At 43.6% G+C, this 22,509-nt stretch overlaps 1 protein-coding gene across 1 annotated transcript in view; it reads left to right on the forward strand.

Moving 5' to 3' along the window:
* LOC147200743 (ribosomal protein S6 kinase beta-2-like) overlaps positions 1 to 20,376 on the forward strand; it is a 36,958-nt gene extending 16,582 nt beyond the window's left edge. The window contains exons 11-16 of the mRNA XM_086119750.1: positions 2,551 to 2,658; positions 4,754 to 4,816; positions 12,378 to 12,455; positions 12,602 to 12,709; positions 15,842 to 15,954; positions 19,185 to 20,376. Of these exons, the coding sequence (XP_085975876.1) occupies positions 2,551 to 2,658; positions 4,754 to 4,816; positions 12,378 to 12,455; positions 12,602 to 12,709; positions 15,842 to 15,954; positions 19,185 to 19,362 (648 nt within the window). The 3' untranslated portion in view covers positions 19,363 to 20,376. The remainder of the gene's footprint in view (positions 1 to 2,550; positions 2,659 to 4,753; positions 4,817 to 12,377; positions 12,456 to 12,601; positions 12,710 to 15,841; positions 15,955 to 19,184) is intronic.
* The last annotated feature ends 2,133 nt before the right edge of the window (positions 20,377 to 22,509 follow it).

The raw sequence follows: 22,509 nt of genomic DNA on the forward strand, positions 1-22,509 counted from the left end.
TGGGGGAAGATGCCGGTCCGTCCTGGCAGACCCAAACGTATTGTGAGGGTTTGTTGGGAGCGTCTGGCAGAATCCCCTGTCAGAAGGAGTTTCAACTCCCACCTCCGACAGAGCTTTTCCCATGTTCCGGGGGAGACGGGGGACATTGAGTCCGAGTGGACCATGTTCCGTGCCTCTATTGTTGAGGCGGCCAATCTGAGTTGTGGCCGTAAGGTGGTTGGTGCCTGTCGTGGCGGCAACCCTCGTACTCGCTGGTGGACACCAGCAGTAAGGGATGCCGTCAAGCTGAAGAAGGAGTCCTATCGAGCCTTTATGGCCTGTGGGACCCCAGAGGCAGCTGACGGGTATCGACTGGCCAAGCGGAACGCAGCTTCGGTGGTCGCCGAGGCAAAAACCCGAGCGTGGGAAGAGTTCGGTGAGGCCATGGAAGCCGACTTCCGGACGGCTTCGAGGAAATTCTGGTCCACCATCCGACGTCTCAGGAGGGGGAAGCAGTGCACCACTAACACTGTGTACAGTGGGGATGGGGCGCTGCTGACTTCGACTCGGGACGTTGTGAATCGGTGGGCAGAGTACTTCGAAGACCTCCTCAACTCCACCAACACGCCTTCCTTGGAGGAAGCAGAGCCTGGGGACTCTGAGGTGGGCTCTCCTATCTCTGTGGTTGAAGTCACCGATGTGGTTAAAAAGCTCCTCGGTGGCAAGGCCCCGGGGGTGGATGAGATCCGCCCGGAGTTCCTCAAGGCTCTGGATGTTGTGGGGCTGTCCTGGTTGACACGCCTCTGCAACATCGCGTGGTCAACGGGGAGAGTGCCTCTGGATTGGCAGACCGGGGTGGTAGTCCCTCTTTTTAAAAAGGGGGACCGGAGGGTGTGTTCCAACTACAGAGGGATCACACTCCTCAGCCTCCCTGGTAAGGTCTATTCAGGGGTGCTGGAGAGGAGGGTCCGTCAGGAAGTCGAGCCTCAGATTGAGGAGGAGCAGTGTGGTTTTCGTCCCGGCCGTGGAACAGTGGACCAGCTCTACACCCTTAGCAGGGTCCTCGAGGGTATGTGGGAATTCGCCCAACCAGTCTACATGTGTTTTGTGGACTTGGAGAAGGCGTTTGACCGTGTCCCTCGGGGAGTTCTGTGGGGGGTGCTTCGTGGGTATGGGGTACCGAACCCCCTGATACGGGCTATTCGGTCACTATACCACCGATGTCAGAGTTTGGTTCGCATTGCCGGCAGTAAGTCGGAATCGTTTCCAGTGAGGGTAGGACTCCGCCAAGGCTGCCCTTTGTCGCCGATTCTGTTCATAATCTTTATGGACAGAATTTCTAGGCGCAGCCGAAGCGTTGAGGGTGTCCGTTTTGGTGGCCTCAGTATTGCATCCCTGCTTTTTGCAGATGATGTGGTGCTGTTGGCTCCTTCAAACGGGGCTCTCCAACTCTCACTGGAGCGTTTCGCAGCTGAGTGTGAAGCGGTTGGGATGAAAATCAGCACCTCCAAATCTGAAACCATGGTCCTCAGTCGGAAAAGGGTGGAGTGCCCCCTCCGGGTCAGGGGAGAGATCTTGCCCCAAGTGGAGGAGTTTAAGTATCTTGGGGTCTTGTTCACGAGTGAGGGCAGGAGGGAGCGAGAGATCGACAGGCGGATCGGTGCAGCGTCTGCTGTGATGCGGACGTTGTATCGGTCTGTCGTGGTGAAGAAGGAGCTGAGCCAAAGGGCGAAGCTCTCAATTTACCGGTCGATCTACGTTCCAACCCTCATCTATGGTCACGAGCTATGGGTCGTGACCGAAAGAACGAGATCCCGGATACAAGCGGCCGAAATGAGTTTTCTCCGCAGGGTGTCCGGGCTCTCCCTTAGAGATAAGGTGAGAAGCTCGGTCATCCGGGAGGGGCTCAGAGTCGAGCCGCTTCTCCTCCACATCGAGAGGAGCCAGATGAGGTGGCTTGGGCATCTGATTCGGATGCCTCCTGAACGCCTCCCTGGTGAGGTGTTCCGGGCATGTCCCACCGGGAGGAGACCCCGAGGAAGACCCAGGACACGCTGGAGTGACTATGTCACCCAGCTGGCCTGGGAACGCCTCGGGATCCCCCGGGGAGAGCTGGAAGAAGTAGCTAGGGAGAGGGAAGTCTGGGCTTCCCTGCTAAAGCTGTTGCCCCCGCGACCCGGCCCCGGATAAGCGGTAGAAGATGGATGGATGGAAGGTAGATTGTTTGGACATTTTATCAGTAGCTCACATGCTGAAATCGTGGGCAACCCTGCTGTATAACCTAGTAGTAACTAAATGAGTATAGCTCCTAAGTGATAAAAGATTTTCAGACATTTGGTAAATTTCAAATCATAGTTTGTACAATTGCATCTGGCAATACTGTGTATCTATGAATGTGATAGACCTACAGTACAGTACTTGCGATTTTTTTTTCTTTTCAGTCAATCATGTTTGTTTGGTACATTAGCTTGCAAAGCACCTATTGATTGAGACGGGATGGAAAAGATTTTTGCCTTGATTAACTGCAATGTTGATCATCACCATTAATATGCTTCTTGTGCTTCTCCCTAGCCACCATTCACAGCGGAAAACAGAAAAAAGACCATTGATAAGATTTTGAAATGTAAACTTAATCTGCCTCCATATCTGACCATCGATGCCAAGGACCTCATCAAGAAGGTCTGTAACATGTTAACGCATACAGATTTCATGTTGGTTGTAATGAGTTGTTATCACACACAGAAGCAATAATGCACATACAGTGTTGTGAAAAAGTATTTGCCCACTTCCTGATTTCTGTATTCTTTGCATATTTATCACAAACAAAGATTTAAGTTCTGTGTGATTCAGTATCACACATAGAACCCAAGAAAATACAAAATGTAGTTTCTAAATGCCAGTTTAATTTATTAAGACAAGAAAAAAAAATCCAAACCTGCCTGTCCCTATGTGTAAAAGTAGTTGCACCCTAAACCTACTAATGGGTTGTGCCACCCTTGGCAGCAATAACTGATATCAAGCATTTGCGATAATTGGTGATGAGTCGTTCACATCGCTGTGGAGGAATTTTGACCCATTCTTGTTCGCAGAATTGCTTCAACTCCACCATATTGGCAGGTTTACGAGCATCAACTGCATGTTTAAGGCCACTCAACAGCATCTCAAATGGATTCAAATCCAGACTTTGACTTGGCCACTCCAAACCCTTAATTTTATTTTTTAAAGCCATTCAGAGGTGGACTTGCTGGTGTGTTTCGAATCGTTGTCTTGCTGCATGATGTTAGAGCGTTTGCGTTAGACGGAGGAAACTGATGGTTGGACGTTCTCCTTCAGGATTTTCTGGTTGACAGCAGAATTCATTACAGTGAACCCTCACTGTAACGTGGTTCACCTTCCGCGGCATCCCTGTTTCACGGATTTTTTTAGTGCAGTTTTTTTTATTCTTTTTTTTTTAAACAGTGAATTGTGTTCTGCATCCTGATTGGCTAAGGGACTGACCAACGTGAACAGTCTCCGCACCTCGTCTCTGTACAGTTTGCCAAATTTACCTTTGCAAATTTTTCACATAGAGCCACATAGTTTTTATTTTCCCCCTTGGTAAATGAAATTCATCACTTTTTCACAGCACTGTAATTGTCAGAATAGGAGAGGAAAAACGCTACAAGAGTCACAATCAGTCATCCAAATGACTTAAATCAAACTAGAACAATCAAATAATCAATTCACTGGACTATTCTTGCCTCGCCAGTTTAAAAAAAACTCATGGAAACTAATTAATGTCACCAAACATGTTCATGATCTGCGAGAATAAAACGTCAACAGTTGTTTTTCATATCCACCAAGTGACTCTATGTTGCATGAAAGACAAAACACAATGACAATTAAACTTGACGTATGAGAATATACAGTATAATTTAAATGTTCAACTGTATTTATATTTAATTCTTGGTCATGTGGTTTCAACACTGATCCATTTTGTGTTACAAATGCGGCAGAAGTGGTGTACAGTCTTATTCACAAGAGCTGTGAAAAAGAAGTGTAAAAAAACGGAGATAAAATGCACACACAGTTCTTTTGTGTTAAGCAAAATAGAATTTATACAACAGCTGTCCTGGGTTGATTTTCATCATTGACCAAATACAGGGTGTTCCAAAAGTCTTGGGCACATTTGAAGTCCCCATATCTCCTTAATTATGAATGGTAGTAAGATAAAAGTCAGGCCATTTTAAAGCTAATTACATTACGTTTTTCGTAAGACTATTGATTTTTTTATTTCTTTTCAGACCCATTAATGACGTTCACTCAACCAGAAAAGGCGTTTTGTGTGCTTGAATTTGCAAAAACTGAATCATGGACTGTTGTTCAATGTGCATTTCGCAGAAAATTCGGAAAGGAGCCACCAGAGAGGAAGTCCATTGTGAGATGGCATGGTAAATTCGTAACGGATAGGTGCTTATGCCCAGCTAAAAGAACGGGACGAAGAACAGAAGCTGTTGCAACCATTGACAATGCAATGCTGGGATGCGTTTGGCAAGAATTTGACTATCGGCTTGATGTGTGTCGTGTGACCAATGGTGCTCACATTGAACATCTTTGACCATTCCATGTAAAAATTGAGATTACAAGCTTTCTGAATTTACCTGATGCGTTTTTACATCCGAAATAGTTTCCGAGATATACAATGTCAAAATGTGCCCAAAACCTTTGGAACACCCTGTATATCATGTCATTGATTCTCCCACATTTAATCTGGTTTCTCTTTTTCATTTTCCAGCTGTTGAAGAAGAATCCAGCTCAAAGACTTGGGTCCAGTAAAGCAGACTGCGCTGATATCAAAGTAAGTAGCATTTTCACCCCTTCAAAGTGGCGGGGTATCTGATATTTTAGGTCAAGGGGGCACATACAGCCGATTGTAGGAGGGATCGGTAAAATCTTAGCATTTGATGTTTTTCTTTTATTTTAATGCAACTGTACATTAGGATCATCCTAATATTAATAAATCAACTGTCTTTTTATAAAACATTAAGAACCTATTCAGATTTCTTGATACAAATGTATAATGTGCTTCACTTTTGTCATCTACATAAGTATCTACATCATAACTTATCACTCTGATTTTATATCAGGGTGCAAAACTTTGAGTCCCGTGTATTTGGAATTAAAAAATATAGTTTTCCAGTTTAAAATTTTTTTTTGAAGATCTACAGGAGGTATTTTCACTCCATTTTCTCCATGTGCAAAATCATCCATCCATCCATTATCTGAGTCGCATATCCTCACGACGGTCGTGAGCATGCTGGAGTCTATCCCAGTTGTCTCCGGGCAGGAGGCGGGGTACACCCTGAACTGGTTGCCAGCCAATCGCAGGGCATACGTAGACAAACAACCATTTGCACTCACAATCACACCTAGGGACAATTTAGAGCGTTCAATCAATCTACCATGCATGTTTTTTGAAATGTGGGAGAAGACCGAAATACCAGGAGAAAACGCAGGTACAGGGAGAACATGCAAACTCCACACAGGAAGGCTGAAGCAGAAACGAGCTTGGGACCTCTGGACTGAGGCGGATGTGCTTATTTGTTGGCAGACGTGCTCACCCGTTGGCCACCGTGCTGCGATAATTCTCAAAACCAAAATTGCATTCCTGAACTAACAAACTAATGAGAATTATTTTAAATGTATAAGAAAGAAAGTGATTGCCTACCCTGTAAGTATACTATATGAGCTAATTACATTAAACAAACAAAAAAACACATGGATGTACTGCAGGGGTGCCCAAACTTTTTGGACCTAAGATCGACTTTTCGTTCAACCAACCTCCCGGGATCGCCCCTTACCGCGCACGCGCACACACACACACACACACACACACACACACACACACACACACACACACACACACGCCATGATGAGAAGCCAAACACGGAAGCAAGCGATGCACTTTTGCAGCCTGTTGATTATCATAGCTCACACGTACCGTTTTAAAGTGCTTCCCTCAGCCCTCTAGATTCCTATTCTTTGCCCGTGCCCTCGGTGAATTGTACATGAAGCAAACTCTGAATGAGAATAATGACGATCAAAGATAGAGCGCAACAGCTCTGATCACAAGCTGCAATTGCAGACTGCTGAGCGCTAACAACTTCCGCTGACGTAGGTCACGCGCCACCGTAGGTTAAAGATTTACCTGCTTTATTTTATTTTATTCTTAAAATATTTTTTGCGGAAAATGAGACTGATAGGATGATTAGGGTGCAGTGTACATTAACACAAAAAAATGTATTACTAACATGTACAAAGACACACAAATGTTTTTTGTTTTTTTTCTCCTCTACACCTTTCGGATCTAATTGGGACGAGTCCTAGATCTACCGGTCGATCAGGATCGACCGGTAGATCACCCCTGATGTACTGTATTTTATGGCAATGAATAAACAATCTGATTCCATCAAGCCAACCTCTTTTCTAGTGAAATTGTGGATTGAAATTTCATTGCACATTTTTCAAACATTACCACAAGGATTAATTTCCACAGAAGTGAAAGCAGTCGCAGTTGGCACTGCGGAATGAACCGAACGCCTTTTAGTCACAAGTCTGCTAAAAGCACTCAGTGCGATCACAGTCTTTTATACTGTATATTGTAGCGTTTGACCAGACATGGAGGGAATGACTAGGAGAGGGTTGATCAGCAGTGTCTCATGCTCACAGGTTGGCCATAACCGGTCGAACAGTTTAGGACAATGTTCCTCAACGTACATTTGCAAGGAATTCAGGGATTTCATCATCTACGGTGTGTAATATCATCAAAAGCTTCAGAGAATCTGGAGAAATCACGGCATTTAAGTGACAAGGCCGAATACCAACATTGAATGCCCACGACCTTTGATCCCTCATGCGGCACTGCATCAAAAACCAACATTGATGTGTAAAAGATATCACCACAATGGCTCAAGAACACTTCAGAAAACCAATGTCCGTAAATACAGTACGATACTACATCTCCAAGTGCAACTTAAAACTCTAGTATGCAAAGCAAAAGCCGTTTATCAACAACACCCAGAACCGCTGCCGGCCCAAGCTCATCCAAGACTGACTCTGACACAAAGTGGAAAAGTGCTCTGTGGTCTGACGAGTCCACATTTCAGATTGTTTTGGGTAATTTTGGACATCTTGTCTTCCGGGCCAAAGACGAAAAGAACTACCCAGACTCTTATGGATGCATAACAAGTTCAAAAGTTTAGTGTTTGTAGAACTCCTAACACAGAATTGCAAAGCTGCTACAGCATATGTGAAATTCATCCTATAACATGAATTGATTCCCCCAAGGGGGTAAGTTCTATGTAGATTATTTTTCAATTACAGAGCGGATTGTCTTTTTGCATCAGTTTTGTAGTATTCACATACTGTGTTCCTACTCAACCCGTATCACATCGACTGGATTTAGTGGATCTATCACGCAGAATGACATACAGTCAAACCTTGGTTTTCGTCCATAATCCGTTCCAGAGGGCTATTCGAAAACCGAAACCATGTTTCCCATTGGAATCAATGTAAAATCTTTTAATCCGTTCGAAGTCAAGAAAACAACTTTTTTAAACCACTTTTACAATTTTACACCATAAACTGTACACATGTAAAAAGAGAGCAGGTAATATGTAAAATACTGTACAAACAAACTGTAATATGTTTTATTTTCACCAATTCTAACATTAATATTGTAACATAAAAATTGAAGGAACATCTCTCTCTCTCTCTCTCTTTCTGTCGTGGGGCGTGCGCCTATCCCAGCTGTCATCGGGCAGATGGTCTTTCGTTTTTAGGATGCTGCTGATGGTGGATTTCGGCATCCCGAACTCCTTAGCCAACACAGACACACAGAATCAGAATCAGAATCGCCTTTATTGTCATTGTATAGCATACAATGAAATTTGGGTGCCACTCCTTAGTGCATTTCGATGAAAAAAATAAAATAGAATGAAATAAATGCAAAACTCAACAACAGCAGTAGTAGTGGTAGTGTGGACTGAGGCTTATATTGCACACAGGACACATATTGCACATGCAATGAAATGGCTCAGATATTGCTTATTATTGCACAAGTGAGGTAGTGAGTTTAGGTTTAAAATGCAGTAGCTTTGATTATTTTCGGTGGTTATTTATCGCAGTAATGGCTCTAGGAAAAAAAACTGTCCCTGAATCTGCTTGTCCGGGTTTTGTGTGATCTGTAACGCCGGCCCAAGGGTAACTTGACAAACAGGTGGTTGCTGGGGTGGGATGCATCCTTGATGATGTTGGCAGCTCTGCTAAGGTAACATGAGCTGGCAATGTCCTCCAGGCTGGGCAGAGAGCAGCCAGTGACCTTCTGGGCCAGATTTATCACCCTCTGCAGCGCTTTTCTGTCTGCTGATGAGCACCTCGCTTACCACGCTGTGGTGCAGTACACCAGGGTGCTCTCGATGGTAGCTCTGTAGTACATCACCAGCAGCTTCTCCTCCAAGTTGTTCCTCCTGAGCACCCTCAGGAAGTGGAGTCGCTGCTGGGCTTTCCTCACCACCGCCGTGGTGTTGGCTGTCCAGGAGAGGTCCGCAGCGAGCTGCACACCCAGGAACCTAGTGGGGCTCACCTTTTCCACACATTCCCCATGAATGTAAAGCGGCGCTGGGTCTGCTCGTCCCTTCCTGAAGTCCAGGATCATCTCCTTTGTTTTGTGGTGTTCAGTGGCAGGTTGTTTGCTGAGCACCACGCTGTCAGTCGGTGACCTCGTCTCTGTAGTCAGACTCATTCCCCCTGAGATGAGTCCGACCACGGTCGTATCATCCGCAAACTTGATTATGGTGTTTGAGAGATCTGAGGTGTCTGTGAGGAAATTTTTAACCCAATGGCAGATGGAGGTGGAGATGCCCAATTGAGTCCGTTTTTGGACCAGGATCTCCGGGATGATGTGGTTGAAGGCTGATCTGAAGCCCAGGAAGAGCATCCTCATGTAGTTTCCCGGGTGCTCCAGGTGAACCCGGGTGCTCCAGGTGACTCAGCACGGTGTGGAGTGCTATGGTTATAGCATCCTCGGTGGACCGGTTTGCCCTGTAGGCAAACTGGTAAGGGTCTAGAGTGGGAGGCAGGCAGGCTCTGATGTGCTGTGAGACCAGTCTTTCAAAGCATTTCATGACCACAGGCGTAAGTGCAACAGGCTTGTAGTCATTGATACTGGCAGCTGCTGATTTTTGGGGGACGGGAATGATGGTGGAGGCTTTGAGGCAGGATGGGATGATGGCCTGTGACAGAGACTAGTTGAAAATCCTGGTGAAAACTCCAGCCAGTTGGTCTGCACATGCCCTTAGTACCTTACCAGGTACGCCGTCCGGGCCAGTCGCCTTCCTGGGGTCCACAGACTTCAGCACACGTCTCACTTCGTGCTCCTGAAGTGTCAGTGTGGAAGTGCTGGGGTTCTGGCTGCTTCAAAGCGGGCAACGAAGTTGTTAAGTTCCTCTGCCAGCGAGGCATCAGTCCTAGCATTCACCGCGTTTCTGCTTTTGTAGTTCGTGATGTGATTTATTCCCCGCCACATCTTCCTGGGGTCATTCACAGCGAGGTGGTCCTCTATTTTCCTCTTACAGGCTGCTTTGGCCTCCCTGATGCCTCTTTTCGGGTCTGACCTGGCCGGGCTGTACAGGGCCCTGTCCCCTGATCTGAAGGCGGTGCTGCGTTTTTTTTAGTCGAGACTGGACTTCTCTGTTCATCCAGGGTTTCTGGTTTGGAAAAACCCTGACCATTTTGTTGACGGGGACAGCGTCAATACAGTTTTTGATGTAAGAGAGTACGGTATCAGAGTACCGTATTTTCACGACCATTCGGCGCACCGTATGGTTGGGCGCAGTCTCATTAATGGGTGCTATTTCTGTATTTTACACATACAATACAATACAATACATGCTGATTTATATAGCGCTTTCACAACAGCGGCAGCTGTAACAAAGCGCTTAACAAAACAGTTAACATAAAGTAAAACAATAAACACAACACATAACATAAAACACGGACAGTCGTGCAGTCCTAACCACTTTTCCGTCACACGCTTTGTTGTTTGAAGCAGTTTGAGATGAAAGAGGAGAGAATCAAAGTGTCCTTTAACCAGTGGAACAGAGACGTCATGCTCAAAATGTGCACACGTCGGCTACAAGCTAAGTTTACAAAACGCACTGTATTATTGGGCGCAGTTTTAAAGTGGTAAAACATACGCCAGCTTAAACATACGGCATGCATGCGCGCACGCTAAAAACACGCTAGCTTGAAGCATACGGTAGCATGCCAAGACATACAGATAGAAGCTAAAAACACGTTTTTAAAAAGGCAACGGAAGCAAAACTGAGTTCCGTTGTATTTTATTTAGCCATCGTACAATGTACTCACGTTTTTCGATCAATCATCACCCAGAAATCTATCAAAGTCCCCATCCTCTGTATCAGAATTGAACAATTGTGCAAGTACCGGTAATCCATCAAAAACGCCGTGTTCCCTCTCGTTGTCAGAGTCACTCTCATTGCCATGTGGCTCCACAGAAATGATACCGGCTTTGGCAAAAACTCGAACAACAGTGCAAGCAGACACGTTCGTCCAAGCAGCCACAATCCATTCGCAAATTGTGGCGTAACTCGCCCAGCGCTGCCTCTCACTCTTTGTAAAGTTGCCATCGATCATCCATTGTTCCCATGCCGTTCGCAACTTTACTTTGAACGCCCGGTCGCAACTTTACTTTGAACGAAGTTCTTTAGTCAAGCCTCCGGGAATAACGGCAAGCTCAGAGTTCATTTGCTTGACTTGGTTTTTCACCACTGCTGTGAGATGGGCACGCATGCCAAAAGCATAACCGATGGCTTGAAGTTTGAACTGAGCTTCGTAGGCGTGTCTCTTTGTAGAATTTATTTTCGGGGGTTCTTAGAAACCAAAACCGAAGTTGTTTTGCAACAATGCACATAGCCACACTATACAGGTGTTGGTACCTGCTTGGGGAGTCCCTTTAGCGTCCACTTACACGCCCACCCTTCACTCATTGGCGGACTTCTTCGCCGCATGCCTGTCCTCACTCACGTCTGCCTTTTCTCTCTCTCTGTCCATATATGTATATATACACGCCCACCCTTCACTGATTGGCCGACTTCTTTGCCGCATGCCTGTCCACAGTCACTTCCGCCTTTTCTCTATATAAACAGCGTGTCGGCTGTCAGTCAGGTTTTGGAACTCAGCGCATACACAAGACGCTCCGCATCATAAGGCGTCCTGTCCAATTTGGAGAAAATTTAAGACTTTTAATGGCGCCTTATAGTCGTGAAAATACGGTACTCCTGCAGGTTGAGGTTGGAGAACAAATCCCATTCAGTCCTTGAGAAGCAGTCCTGTAGCTGAGAGAGGGCTCCCTCAGGCCAAGTTTTTATTGTTTTTGTTTACGTTTTCGTCTTCCTCAGCAGGGGAGTGTAAGTGGGGGTGAGGGATGGGCAGAGATGGTCAGATCCAGCAAGATGGGGGAGGGGAGTTGCTCTGTAAGCCTGTTTGATGTTGGAATAAACATGGGCCATAGTATTGTCACCTCGAGTGGCGAGCTTCACGTATTGGACGCACACCTGACTCATATTTCGCGATCAAATCTTTCTTAAATTCTATAGTTTTGCGCACTATTTTCCTCTTTTTTTTCACCAGGTTTACCACTTCCACTTGCTTTCTTTGGTGCCATGACGATGCGAAAATAACAGTCCGATATTACGTAGTTCTCAACAAACATCTGCTTTTTTAAAAAAATATCTTTATTGAGCAATACAAACTCGTCTGCTCACAATGGACGCTACACGAGGAAGCGTCTCACCAAACACGTCTGCTTTTTTCAAAAAAATCTTTATTGAACAATACAAACTCGTCTGCTCACAATGGACGCTGTACGAGGAAGCGTTTCACCAAACACATCTGCTTTTTTAAAAAAGTCTTTATTGAACAATACAACAACGTCTGCTCACAATGGACGCTACACGAGGAAGCGAAGTCGAGAGGAGTGAAGTGACGCATTCAAGTGCGCTCAGTTTGCTCGAGAACCGAAATTTGTTCGTCATCCGAGGCATAAAAACTTGAAATTTTTGGTCCAAAACCGAATTGGTCGAGAACCGAGACGTTCGAAAACCGAGGTTTGACTGTATTACAATTACATGGTTAACAAAATCCAGGTGATTTGGACATTCATCCAGTCACCATTGAGTAATGTTTGAGCAGAGTCACCAAGAAGTTTTTCTTTGAAAGGAACATTAACGGTGCATCACAGGCTGGTTGAATATAGCAACCATGAAAGTTGTCAATGAGACAAATGTGCTATAGAGCAGTCTAACCATGCTCTTGTATCCCCCCCCCCCCCCCTTCAGAGACATCCATTCTTCAAACAAATCAAGTGGGACGAGCTACTAAATATGAGAGTTGAGCCACCATACAAGCCACAGCTGGTAAAACATTTGAAACATATGACATTTGGCTGCTGTCACATCTCAATGACTTCAAATCCTTAATCTAGTAATTCCCCCTATTCACCTTTATTTGTTTTCTCGAAATGAATTGTTGCGTTTGTGTTAACATTTCTTTGTCCATGTAGCAGTCCGATGAAGATGTGAGCCAATTTGATACCAGGTTTACCAGACAGACACCAGTGGACAGTCCAGATGATGCGTCACTTGGCCAAAGTGGAGAGCTCACCTTTGCTGTGAGTAAGGCTAAGTCAGCCACAAAGATTTGTTGACACAAAATGTCTGCCTCGAAACACCTATAGGTATAATAAAAATGCCATCCATACCATGTACAGCCATTGCACCTGTTTGGGCGCTGATTGCAGACGCACGCACTCAGTCAATTGAATATGGTTGCAATGGAGGAATACACTTAAAGAAAAAAGGTTTGGGGTCACTTGAAAGAGAAGAAAAAGATACAAAATAAAGTGTAATGTAATTACTGCAAAGCAGGAGCGAGGGTAGGTTGAAGAGAAAATGTCCACGCTGGAGCGGGTTTGTACAAACTACTAAAAGTAAGTCAAGTACAACTTTATTGTCAAATGTGCAGTATCTGCAACATTCAGCACAGATGAAATTTCTTCCCTCTCAAACAGACAACAAGACAACAAGAGGAGCCGCTTGCGGGTGCCCGCGCCACCATCAATAGAACAGTTAACATAAAATGACAAAATAATACAACACAACCCATGAGACACAGACAGTCGTGCAATCTAAACCACTTTTCCTGCATACACTTTGTTGTTTGAAGCAGTTATAGATGTAAGAGCGAATCAAAGTGTCCTTTTCACCAGTGGACGTCATGCTCAAAATGTCCACACATCTGCTACAAGCTAAGTTTGAAAGCTAAAAGAAGCTATAGCGTCCATGAACGAAAAGAGAGTAGCTCTCATTTCCTGTCCCACGTAAATCCACTTCAATTCCAACCCGCAACTCCCAGTTTCCCCATAGGCATCGGCGCTTCGCGCTGACGCTCCTTTCTCCTCACCGTCTGCTCCTCAAGCCATGCATCCATCCAGCTGCAGACTGTCCAACAGCACCGACCTTTCCGCTGAACAAAGCGGGGCTGTGAAAAATGCTGCCCACTACAGGCGCAAAACACAAGCGCCCAGGGGCTGTCCAGCAACCAGAGTCAGATGGCGCCGACATTCCTCCCAATCAAAATCAGTGCTGGTACACACGTGCTGCCGAGAAGGCGCAACCACCAAGCACAGATTCTTCTTCTTTGACGAATGTCGTTGCCAAAAATGCCGAAAACAATCCACATCAGGTCCACACGACGTAACAACACCACCATGTGACAAAACAAAAGACAAAAAACAACAAAAAACGCAAGGCTCTTGAAGAGCACTTGCCGACGGCTGCTACTCAGGCGCCATTTTGGGGAAAAAAAGCTGTTTGTTTTGATTTTTTAGGAATGTGTTGTTTTACTTTTTTACGTTGATCGAGGATTCAATGGAATAATCAATTCTATGAGTAGTTATTAATGGTACAAATAATTGATAGGTCAAAGTAGGCTATGGCTATCCTATATACACGTGTCAAATGTTTTTCTCTGAAATCATCTAGTGGTCACTTGGGGGTGTGGGGCCTCAAATTGATTAAAATGTCAAGTGTCCTAGCGAAAATAACACTTTCTTTGAGCTTTTCTGTATGCAAATTCCTTTTCATTTAGGCATTTTCTTACAGTTGGGTCAAAAACGTCCTCCCATTTGTTCTTCATTTGTTTTTGCTATGCATTTTCTGTTTTCAAGACAAGTTTTCTGTCTTGATGCTTGGATGTCGTCCTTGGTCAACCAGTATGCTAGCCATGAACAAACTTCCCATGTTGTTTTTACTTGGTCCAGATTTTTGACACAGCTGAAAGTAAGCAACCAACACCTTTTTGCAACATTGCGTGTGATAGTCCTCTCCTTTGTTTCAATTGACATCTCTTGTGTTGGAGACATGATTCATGTCGGTTCACTGATGAGCAGATCAAATCTGATGCAGGTGTTAGTTTTGGGAATGGACATTAAAAGGGTAATTCCGTTATTTTCTTCCTTAGAATTGGATGATTCCATTGTTTTTTTTTCTTGAGTTCCTTTAGTGTTTATCAAAGCCAAAAGGTTGCCATTTGAAATGACTTTAGTGTTGTGTCATGTCTGTGATCGGCAATTTCATTGACAGTTGACGGTACAGTGAGGCATTTCTGTGCTTTCCGTGGAAATGCCTACAGCATTTGAAAGCTGAGACAACTTCTTGATTTTTCCACTGTGCAATACAATACAAGACATCTTTATTCATTGAGCACTTTCACAACAGGTGCATTATTTGATCCATCGTCTTTTTAAATGAGCAATTTCTCTCTCTTTCGCTATCATTCACATTTGCGAGGTTCTTAATACTCGTGTCTGTGGTGCGTCAAATTTAGAAGACTTTCCTCACAGGGCTTCACATGGACTTAAAGGTGAAGAAGACATAATAAGTTGTAAGTCCTTGCAATAATCACCATTTCCAACTGCAAACTTGTGAATTCTTCTTTTGTAATGCTGCTAGTTAATTTAGGGGTTTTCCCACAGTTCAGTCTCCTTTACCAGGTCAAATGCAGTCTAAAACCTGCCAAATCATGGACCTGATAAACTCCTTTGTTCGTTTGGCAATGGGTTTAGGGTCATTATTTTGCTGCATGTTGGATCTCCCAGTCAGTCTTTTGTTATCTTTAAACCAACAGACAGTTTTTGTAGACATCTGATTGAATTTTGCTGCCACCGTCCTGTGTTATATTGATAAAGATGAATGAGCCCATCCCAGAAGCGGCCATGGGGGCTGTATAAGCCCTGACATTACCTCCACAGTGTTTCACAGATATTTGCTGTGTTTGGAATCGTGAGCAAATATTTTCGCGTCGTTTTAGCCTATCCATCACTGTGGTAAAATACGATGTCTCATCAGTCCATAATACTTCCTCCCAAGATTCTTTATAGATTTGCCTCTGTGCTTTTTGTGCTTCAAATAAAAGTTACAATATGCGACCTGGAAAGAAATCCTGAATTGTTGTGCTTTTTTGGCCATCTTGCAATGTCAAATCCAAAGCTTTTCAGACAGACAAATGGACTTACCAATACCTTTGGAGGACATTTTTTGTTTTTTGTTTTATTCAGAGAGATGTCAAAATTAAAGTTCTTTCATTATTTTGCTTTTTGCACAGTCACTCTTATTGCACAGTCATTGTGATACTGTGAAATTCTACTCCCAAAAGACTTGCCCTATGATTCATGGCTTTAGTAGTACTGAGTTAACATGATAACGTTTGTGTTTGAGGTGAACTTTTATTTCATTTCCAACAGGGTTTCACTTATGTGGCTCCTTCGGTCCTGGACAGCTTAAAAGAGGGTTTCTCCTTTGAACCCCGAATGCGGCCTGTTCGCCGACACAACAGTAGCCCTCACACACCCAACAGGTAACACACATGCAAGCAGCAAATTAGCCTCAAGCTTTAGCCCTTTCCATAACATTTGTGTCATTTGTGATTTTTTTTTTCCCGATCCCAGAAGAATCTCCTTGTATTAGCTTGTCTTTAACTTACCAAAATACTGTTTGCTGTTCATGAATTTTTAGATGAGTTCAATTGGTTAACTGTTTAGCTGTTTAAATTAAATGCAGTTCAGATTACAGATCTGCTCACCTCAATCATCATGCTACTACCCCCGGGCTGCCGGGGGGCTCTCGCCCTATCAGAAATCAGTGTAGCTCCGGTTAAGCCCGTCCAGCATTTCATTTGACATTCTAAAATATATTATTCAATGATTTTCTCTGCCTCCTGATGTATCAGTCAAGCCTCGCTTTAGCCCCGCGAGACAAAAATTCCTGTTTGCATGCATTCTGTCCTCTCTGAATGTGAAGTACTTAGTTCTGAAATTACCTAACAGTTGTCCGAATGAGAAGTGTTCTTGCTGTTATTTTCATGTATTTTCAAGTACTTTTAACAAAGTGTCTCTTTGTGCTAACATGCAAGAGGAAACGATAATCGACAATTTAGTGGACGCAGCTTGTATACTAGTCCCGTCATCACGCACCGAAGTTTAGAGTCATCTTCCTTCCCTTTCAACTCTTGCTCACAACACTGAAAAAAAAAATCTTCCATATCTTCCCTCGCTGTCTTTGGGCTTCCTCCTTGCCTCCTACCTGGCAGCACCTTTTCCATCATCCTTTTTCTGACATACTGTATCCACTTTCCCACGTCTGTACATTTCGAAACCATCTCAATCTGGCCACTCTACCTTTGGGTCTCTGATGAGCGCATTCATAAATCAGTCCATGCTCATCACTCCTAACTCTGCTTTGTCCAGCTATGTCTTTTGTCTTATTCCCTTTGCAATAGTCTCCAAAACATACAACATGGCTGGTCGTACGACCATCTTATCAATCTTTTCTTTCCTTTCACTTTACCTGGTGCTCTTTTGTCACATGTCATCACTCCTGGCGCATTCCTCAACCCCTCCACCTTCATGTACCATCGTCTTCACCAGTCTTCGACACCCCTTTTTGCCCTCAACCAGGCTTGTTACGAATTGTTTCGGAAATATGAAAATTCCCACTCATTCTGGCCGTAACGCTGATTGTTCCCGATATTTAAAAGAAATGCAGCGTCCAACATTATTACCAAGACACTGGACAGTACACATTTAATCAGTGAATGAGATGAAATTAACGCCAAATTGTTTTTGACAATAAAAAAATGTAAATATAAATTTGGATAAATTGTTATGGTCAGTTCCAAGTTTATCCGCTTACATTGTTAGTATCATGTTTAATCCGTAACCACCATTGGGACACACCTACTTCAGCCATGTGGTGGGCCGCGACTTTGACAGTGTATACTTTTCTTTGTAAATATTATTTTAGCAATAATGGATGGATAAATAATTACCTCAGTCAATAGGGTCTAAACAGTCCCAGTTTTATCACCGGGCTTTGCTCCATTTCATCGTTTCCAGCTCCCTCTTTCTCTTTCATTCTCGTTCATCAACTCCTCAAAGTACTTGGTGTCCTTTCCTCACTTATCAGTATACAGTATTTCCATCTTTTTCTTTAGTCACCATAACCAGCTGCAAATCCTTCGCAGCACGATCCTAACTGCCTTGCCAATGTATACAACTTTTTTTCTCCTACCTTTGTGTTCAACCGCTTGTGTAACTCATTATCCATTTTTTGTTTGGCTTTTACCATTTCACCTCTTCACCTCCATCTGCTTGTAATTCTGCCTCGTCGCTTTAGTTTTCATCGCCCCAGCCTATTTTCTGGACACTTTCCTGAAACGTCATCTTCCCTTACATAGTCTCTTTGTTTTCTTCAAATGCTACAGTCCATGTACAGTATATAAAGTAATAAAATAGGGTTATGTCCTCCTTTTTTAGTGTCAGGACTATTGTCAAGAGCACCAGTACGTTGTGACTTATACTCATGAACAGCTTAGACATGAATCCACATGCTACTTGCTGTACAGCAGTGTTTTTCAATCTTTTTCGAACCAAGGCACATTTCTTTCATTGAAAAAATCCCGCGGCACACCACGACCTGAAAAATTTTAAAAAGTGTATTTTAACAATTAAGTGTTGTATTGTTACTATAAGCGTTTTTTTTTAAACATTGAAAATTAATGCAATATTATAACACATTGAATAGGAATCAAATCAACATCAATCCAATATTTGGTGCATTAATTTTAATGGCAAGTAAAATATAGTCAAGTAGAACTTTAACTTGCTCAGGATTGAATTTTTTTTCTGTGTGACAGCCGGTTCTTTTTCTCCCGGTTGTTTGCGCTCTCCCGCAATATTGTACCAATGCCTTTTCCCTCGAGTCTTTGGATAATTCTAACATCATTCAAATGACTTTTCTGCTGAATGTGTCGCTTGAGGTAGTCCAGCTTCCATTTAGTCCATATTTTTCACTTATAACTTTAGCTTTGCTGCATGTTTTGCAGAGCATACCTTTGTCACTCGAAAAAGAAAATATCTCACCCAGTTTCAGTGCTTGTTCTATTTGCACATACTCCAACAGCCATTCCAACTTGAAAGAACCGCAGTTCATTCTTATTTTGGTTTGGGGGAGTCGACGTATCACGTTCACTGCCCGGTCGTTTCGCCATGATAAAGATTAGCATTAGCGTCACTTATCGCCGTCGCACTCTTATTGTTATGGAGCAGAGAACATGCGCAAGTACTGTCAATGCCGTGATTGGCTGCAAAGCGTCATTGCATCGTATCGTGTGATTGGCTGGACACCTGTCACTCACTGAATTACACAGGAAAATTGATACAGAAAAAACAGTTATACATCTAATTCATTTGCAGTGCGTCCGCTGTGCTGGAAAGGTTTTGTTGTGTGCTGAGAGTGTGCAACCAGTGTGCAGTTGCGCAGCTTAGAGGGAACATTCGTGCTGTTGCATCTCTAATTTCAGGCGATAGATCACACAGGCATACTATATTGGATAATTTCCCACGGCACACCTGACAACAGCGGCACAGGGTTTGAAAAACACTGCTGTACAGTATCTGTTATATATACGCGATACACCATATTCATAGCATTGCAGTTTAACTCTGACTTATCGTCCCTTTCTCTTTACCCCCTTTTTGCGGGGGTGGGGGGAACATGTCCCTTTTGTATTTTTTTTTCTCTTTTCAGTCCACTGACATTTTCCCCAGCTGGGCCCTTCAAGTCAAATATTGATGGAGAGCCAGGACTTTTTTCTCCCACATCTCTCCCAATAGCTTCATCTCCTGAGTCACTGGAGAACGGATCTGCCAGTCTGCCGATCAAGACACCTGCCAGGAATAATAAATTGAAGGGACATCGCAGATGAGGAGGGGCTGAAACGTGTGTGCCCTGCCAGTCCTGGCAGGTCAACCTTTTCAGTTACTATATTTCGAAGGGGTTTGGGTACAGAGTGATGTTTTGGATTTTTTTTTTTTCAACTTAGTCAATTCATGGATTGGCAGATAAAATATGCTTTCATTTTACACATGCCATAGTGAATGTACTTTAAATGCTTCTTCCTGAATGCAGTCTAAAAATTGAAACAATCACATTTATGGTAGCCGAAGAATGACGACCAGTAAACATCTAGCATGAGCTGAAAAGGTCGAATTATTTATTTATTTTTGTTAGTTGGACAGTAATTAGCAAACTGAAGTGGTGTGTGAAGTTGTTTCCGGTGCATACATGCAAAACTAGACAATCACGTGTAATATCAAGTCATTTTTGACGGCAAAGCCTTATTCCTGGCACATAACCCAGAAAAATGTCCAAATTGCATTGATGTATGGATGAATACATTTTGTTTCATGCAACAGAAATCTGAAATCAAAATACAAGAAAATATAACATCTTTACTTGATCCTGAACTGATCCCTACTACCTGTTATGACACGCCCTCAATATGAATGCAAGAATTTAATATGAGAACAATAAAAAGACGTACTCAAGAGACACAGTCACCAGTTGTGTAACCAGCAACTAGTTAGTGATCTTCAAGCCAAGGTATTTCTCAAACTGCACATGACCAGGATTTTTTTATTTTCTGAAATAATGTCTTGACATATTTGCTTCAGTGTTATCATAAAATGTAGGTCTGGATATCTGGTGTTGATTCTGTTTCCTTATGTTTAATTTATCTAAATTAAGATACTATGCTTATGTGAGAGTGTGGTGTGCAACTCTATAATAATTGTGCACTGTACAAAACACATGTGGAAAAACATGACCATTGTATTAATACTATTAATACTGTTAAGTGGGTTTACGGATCATTTGGTGAATTCCTGAATAATATTGTCATGCCACTATCATATCTCTGACAATAAAAACAGTGCTACAATTTCGCTGTATTGAGTACAATATTATTTATTACAATGAATCACTGAAGCTGTGAGCAGCCATAAAGGACCATGTTGGGGTTTTGGCACATTGGGACACTGGCACACGGGAAGTAGATTTTTTAGAAAACTGAAGAACATCAAATTAGAAATTAGTTAGATAAAATATGAGCTCTATCAAAGCACTTGTATGAAGCAAAATGTAAAAGGAAGTTTTAAAATGGTGGATTTCCTGTAGAGTTTAGACCAAGGGGTGCCCAACCAGTCTAAGACTAAGCCAATTTCTTTCCTGTGTGACTGCAAAGAGTCACATCACTCTCTCTCTCTCTCTCTCTCTCTCTCTCTCTCTCTCTCTCTCTCTCTCTCTCTCTCACGTACACACTTTGTTTTGGGGGATTAGGGGGATGCAGGGCGGGGGATTGGGTGTGGGGTTGGGGCAAGAAGTTTGCGCAAAGGTTGGGATTAAGGTGAGGGTGTGGGTGCGCAGTCCTCACTCCCACCATCTTCACTCCTGCCAGGTGGCTTCCGGTGGCATGAGGGTACCCATGACGACCTTCTTCTGGCAGGAGTTTCAGGGGGCTGCCGGTCGTCCGGTCTGTTGCCTGCCTCCAGGTGCTGGTTTGGGATCACTCTTTGTCTGGCCTCTACACTTCGACCTGTTCGGCTTGGGTGACCCTGCCAGGAGTACGGGACTCCTGCTGACATAGCTCTAGGGGTCATGGAGACGCGCAAAGTGCCTCACCACGATAAAGTGGTGATCCCATCGATGCACACACACACACACACACAGACAGGAGCTACAGTGGTTACTTACGACTTGGGTCAGCTTGCTACATATTTGACCGAAGAACGTCACCGAACATGAACGAAATCGAAACACAAAGACACACAATGTTTTTTTCGCCCCCATTTCGTCCTCCCAAAGCTCGTGCTCGACTTGGGACCAGTCTGCTGGCTACTGGTCGATCGCGATTGATGTATTGGGCACCCCTGCCTTAAAATCTGAGGTAATTCGCTGACTAGCTTAGCGCTGAGCACCGTTGTTTGCGCATGAGCGGTGATTCAGTTGTTATCTGATTGGTTGCCCTCTATGTCAGTCAAGTAACGGGATTGATGATAGGCTGACGTTGTAAATTCTATGTATTTAACGCCGTTGTTTGAATGGCAGCGCCACCGCCGAGGCGTTTTCGACGCTTGTCATTTGAAAGCCCGGGAGCCGCATTGAGCCAGCCAAAGGGCCGCACGCGAGCCGCGGGTTGGCCACCGCTGTTGGGAAAAACTAAGTCTAAACTTTTGGAAGGTCTTGGTGAAACGTTCAATTGGAGCTGTTTCGTTCAAAAGTTATAGGGGGCACAAGTAAGCCATTTTTAAAAACTGCACAATGAACTAATATGCAAGGCATAATTTGTTTACAAATGTTCTTCTTTTCACTAAGACAATCAAAATCAGCATACATTTTCTTGGCAAACCGCATCGCCATGGCAACAGTATGCTGCAAAATAAAAACCTTTGCATTTCCTGGTTGTCTTGAAGATCTTAGGGTGAAACACCCACAGTTTCAAGACAATTGGGTAAAACCTCGGGGGAGTTTTTAGAAATGTGACCGCTATAAAAGGTCCAAAATTCAAACCTGAAAGATTCAAAATGGCAGACTTCCTGTTTTCTATAGCATGTACTGCAGCTCCAAGAAACCTTTCTGGAGGTCTTGGGCCGTTTTCTATATCTTGGCGACACGTAGAACCAGGGCTACTAAGCTAAAAAATTTGTAGGAGAGGAGGGGGTTGTTGAGCCATGTTTTAAAAATCACACCATAACCTCTTAAAATATTGATGACAATGCAAGGTTTTTGTGTATGTTTAGACCCTCAAGAGCAGTGTTTTTTTTCTTTTTTCCCTTTTCTGAACAGCGCATTGCCATGATTTTTCACCTAAATTTGAATTAAAATGAGTAATTTAAACTTGGGTCAAGGATGAAAATTAAGGTTTTAAACTAGTGTTAGGGTTTCAAACTAGGGTTCGGGTTTCAAATTTGGGTTTTAAACTACGTTTAGGGTTTCAAATTAGGGTTTCAAAGTCGGCTAAGCATTTCAAATTAGGGTTTTAAACTAGGTTTAGGGTTTCAAACATGGGTTAGGC

This window comes from Hippocampus guttulatus, chromosome 9 (assembly GCF_054856545.1).
Source record: "Hippocampus guttulatus isolate MCC_2025c chromosome 9, RoL_Hgut_1.0, whole genome shotgun sequence".
NCBI lineage: Eukaryota > Metazoa > Chordata > Actinopteri > Syngnathiformes > Syngnathidae > Hippocampus > Hippocampus guttulatus.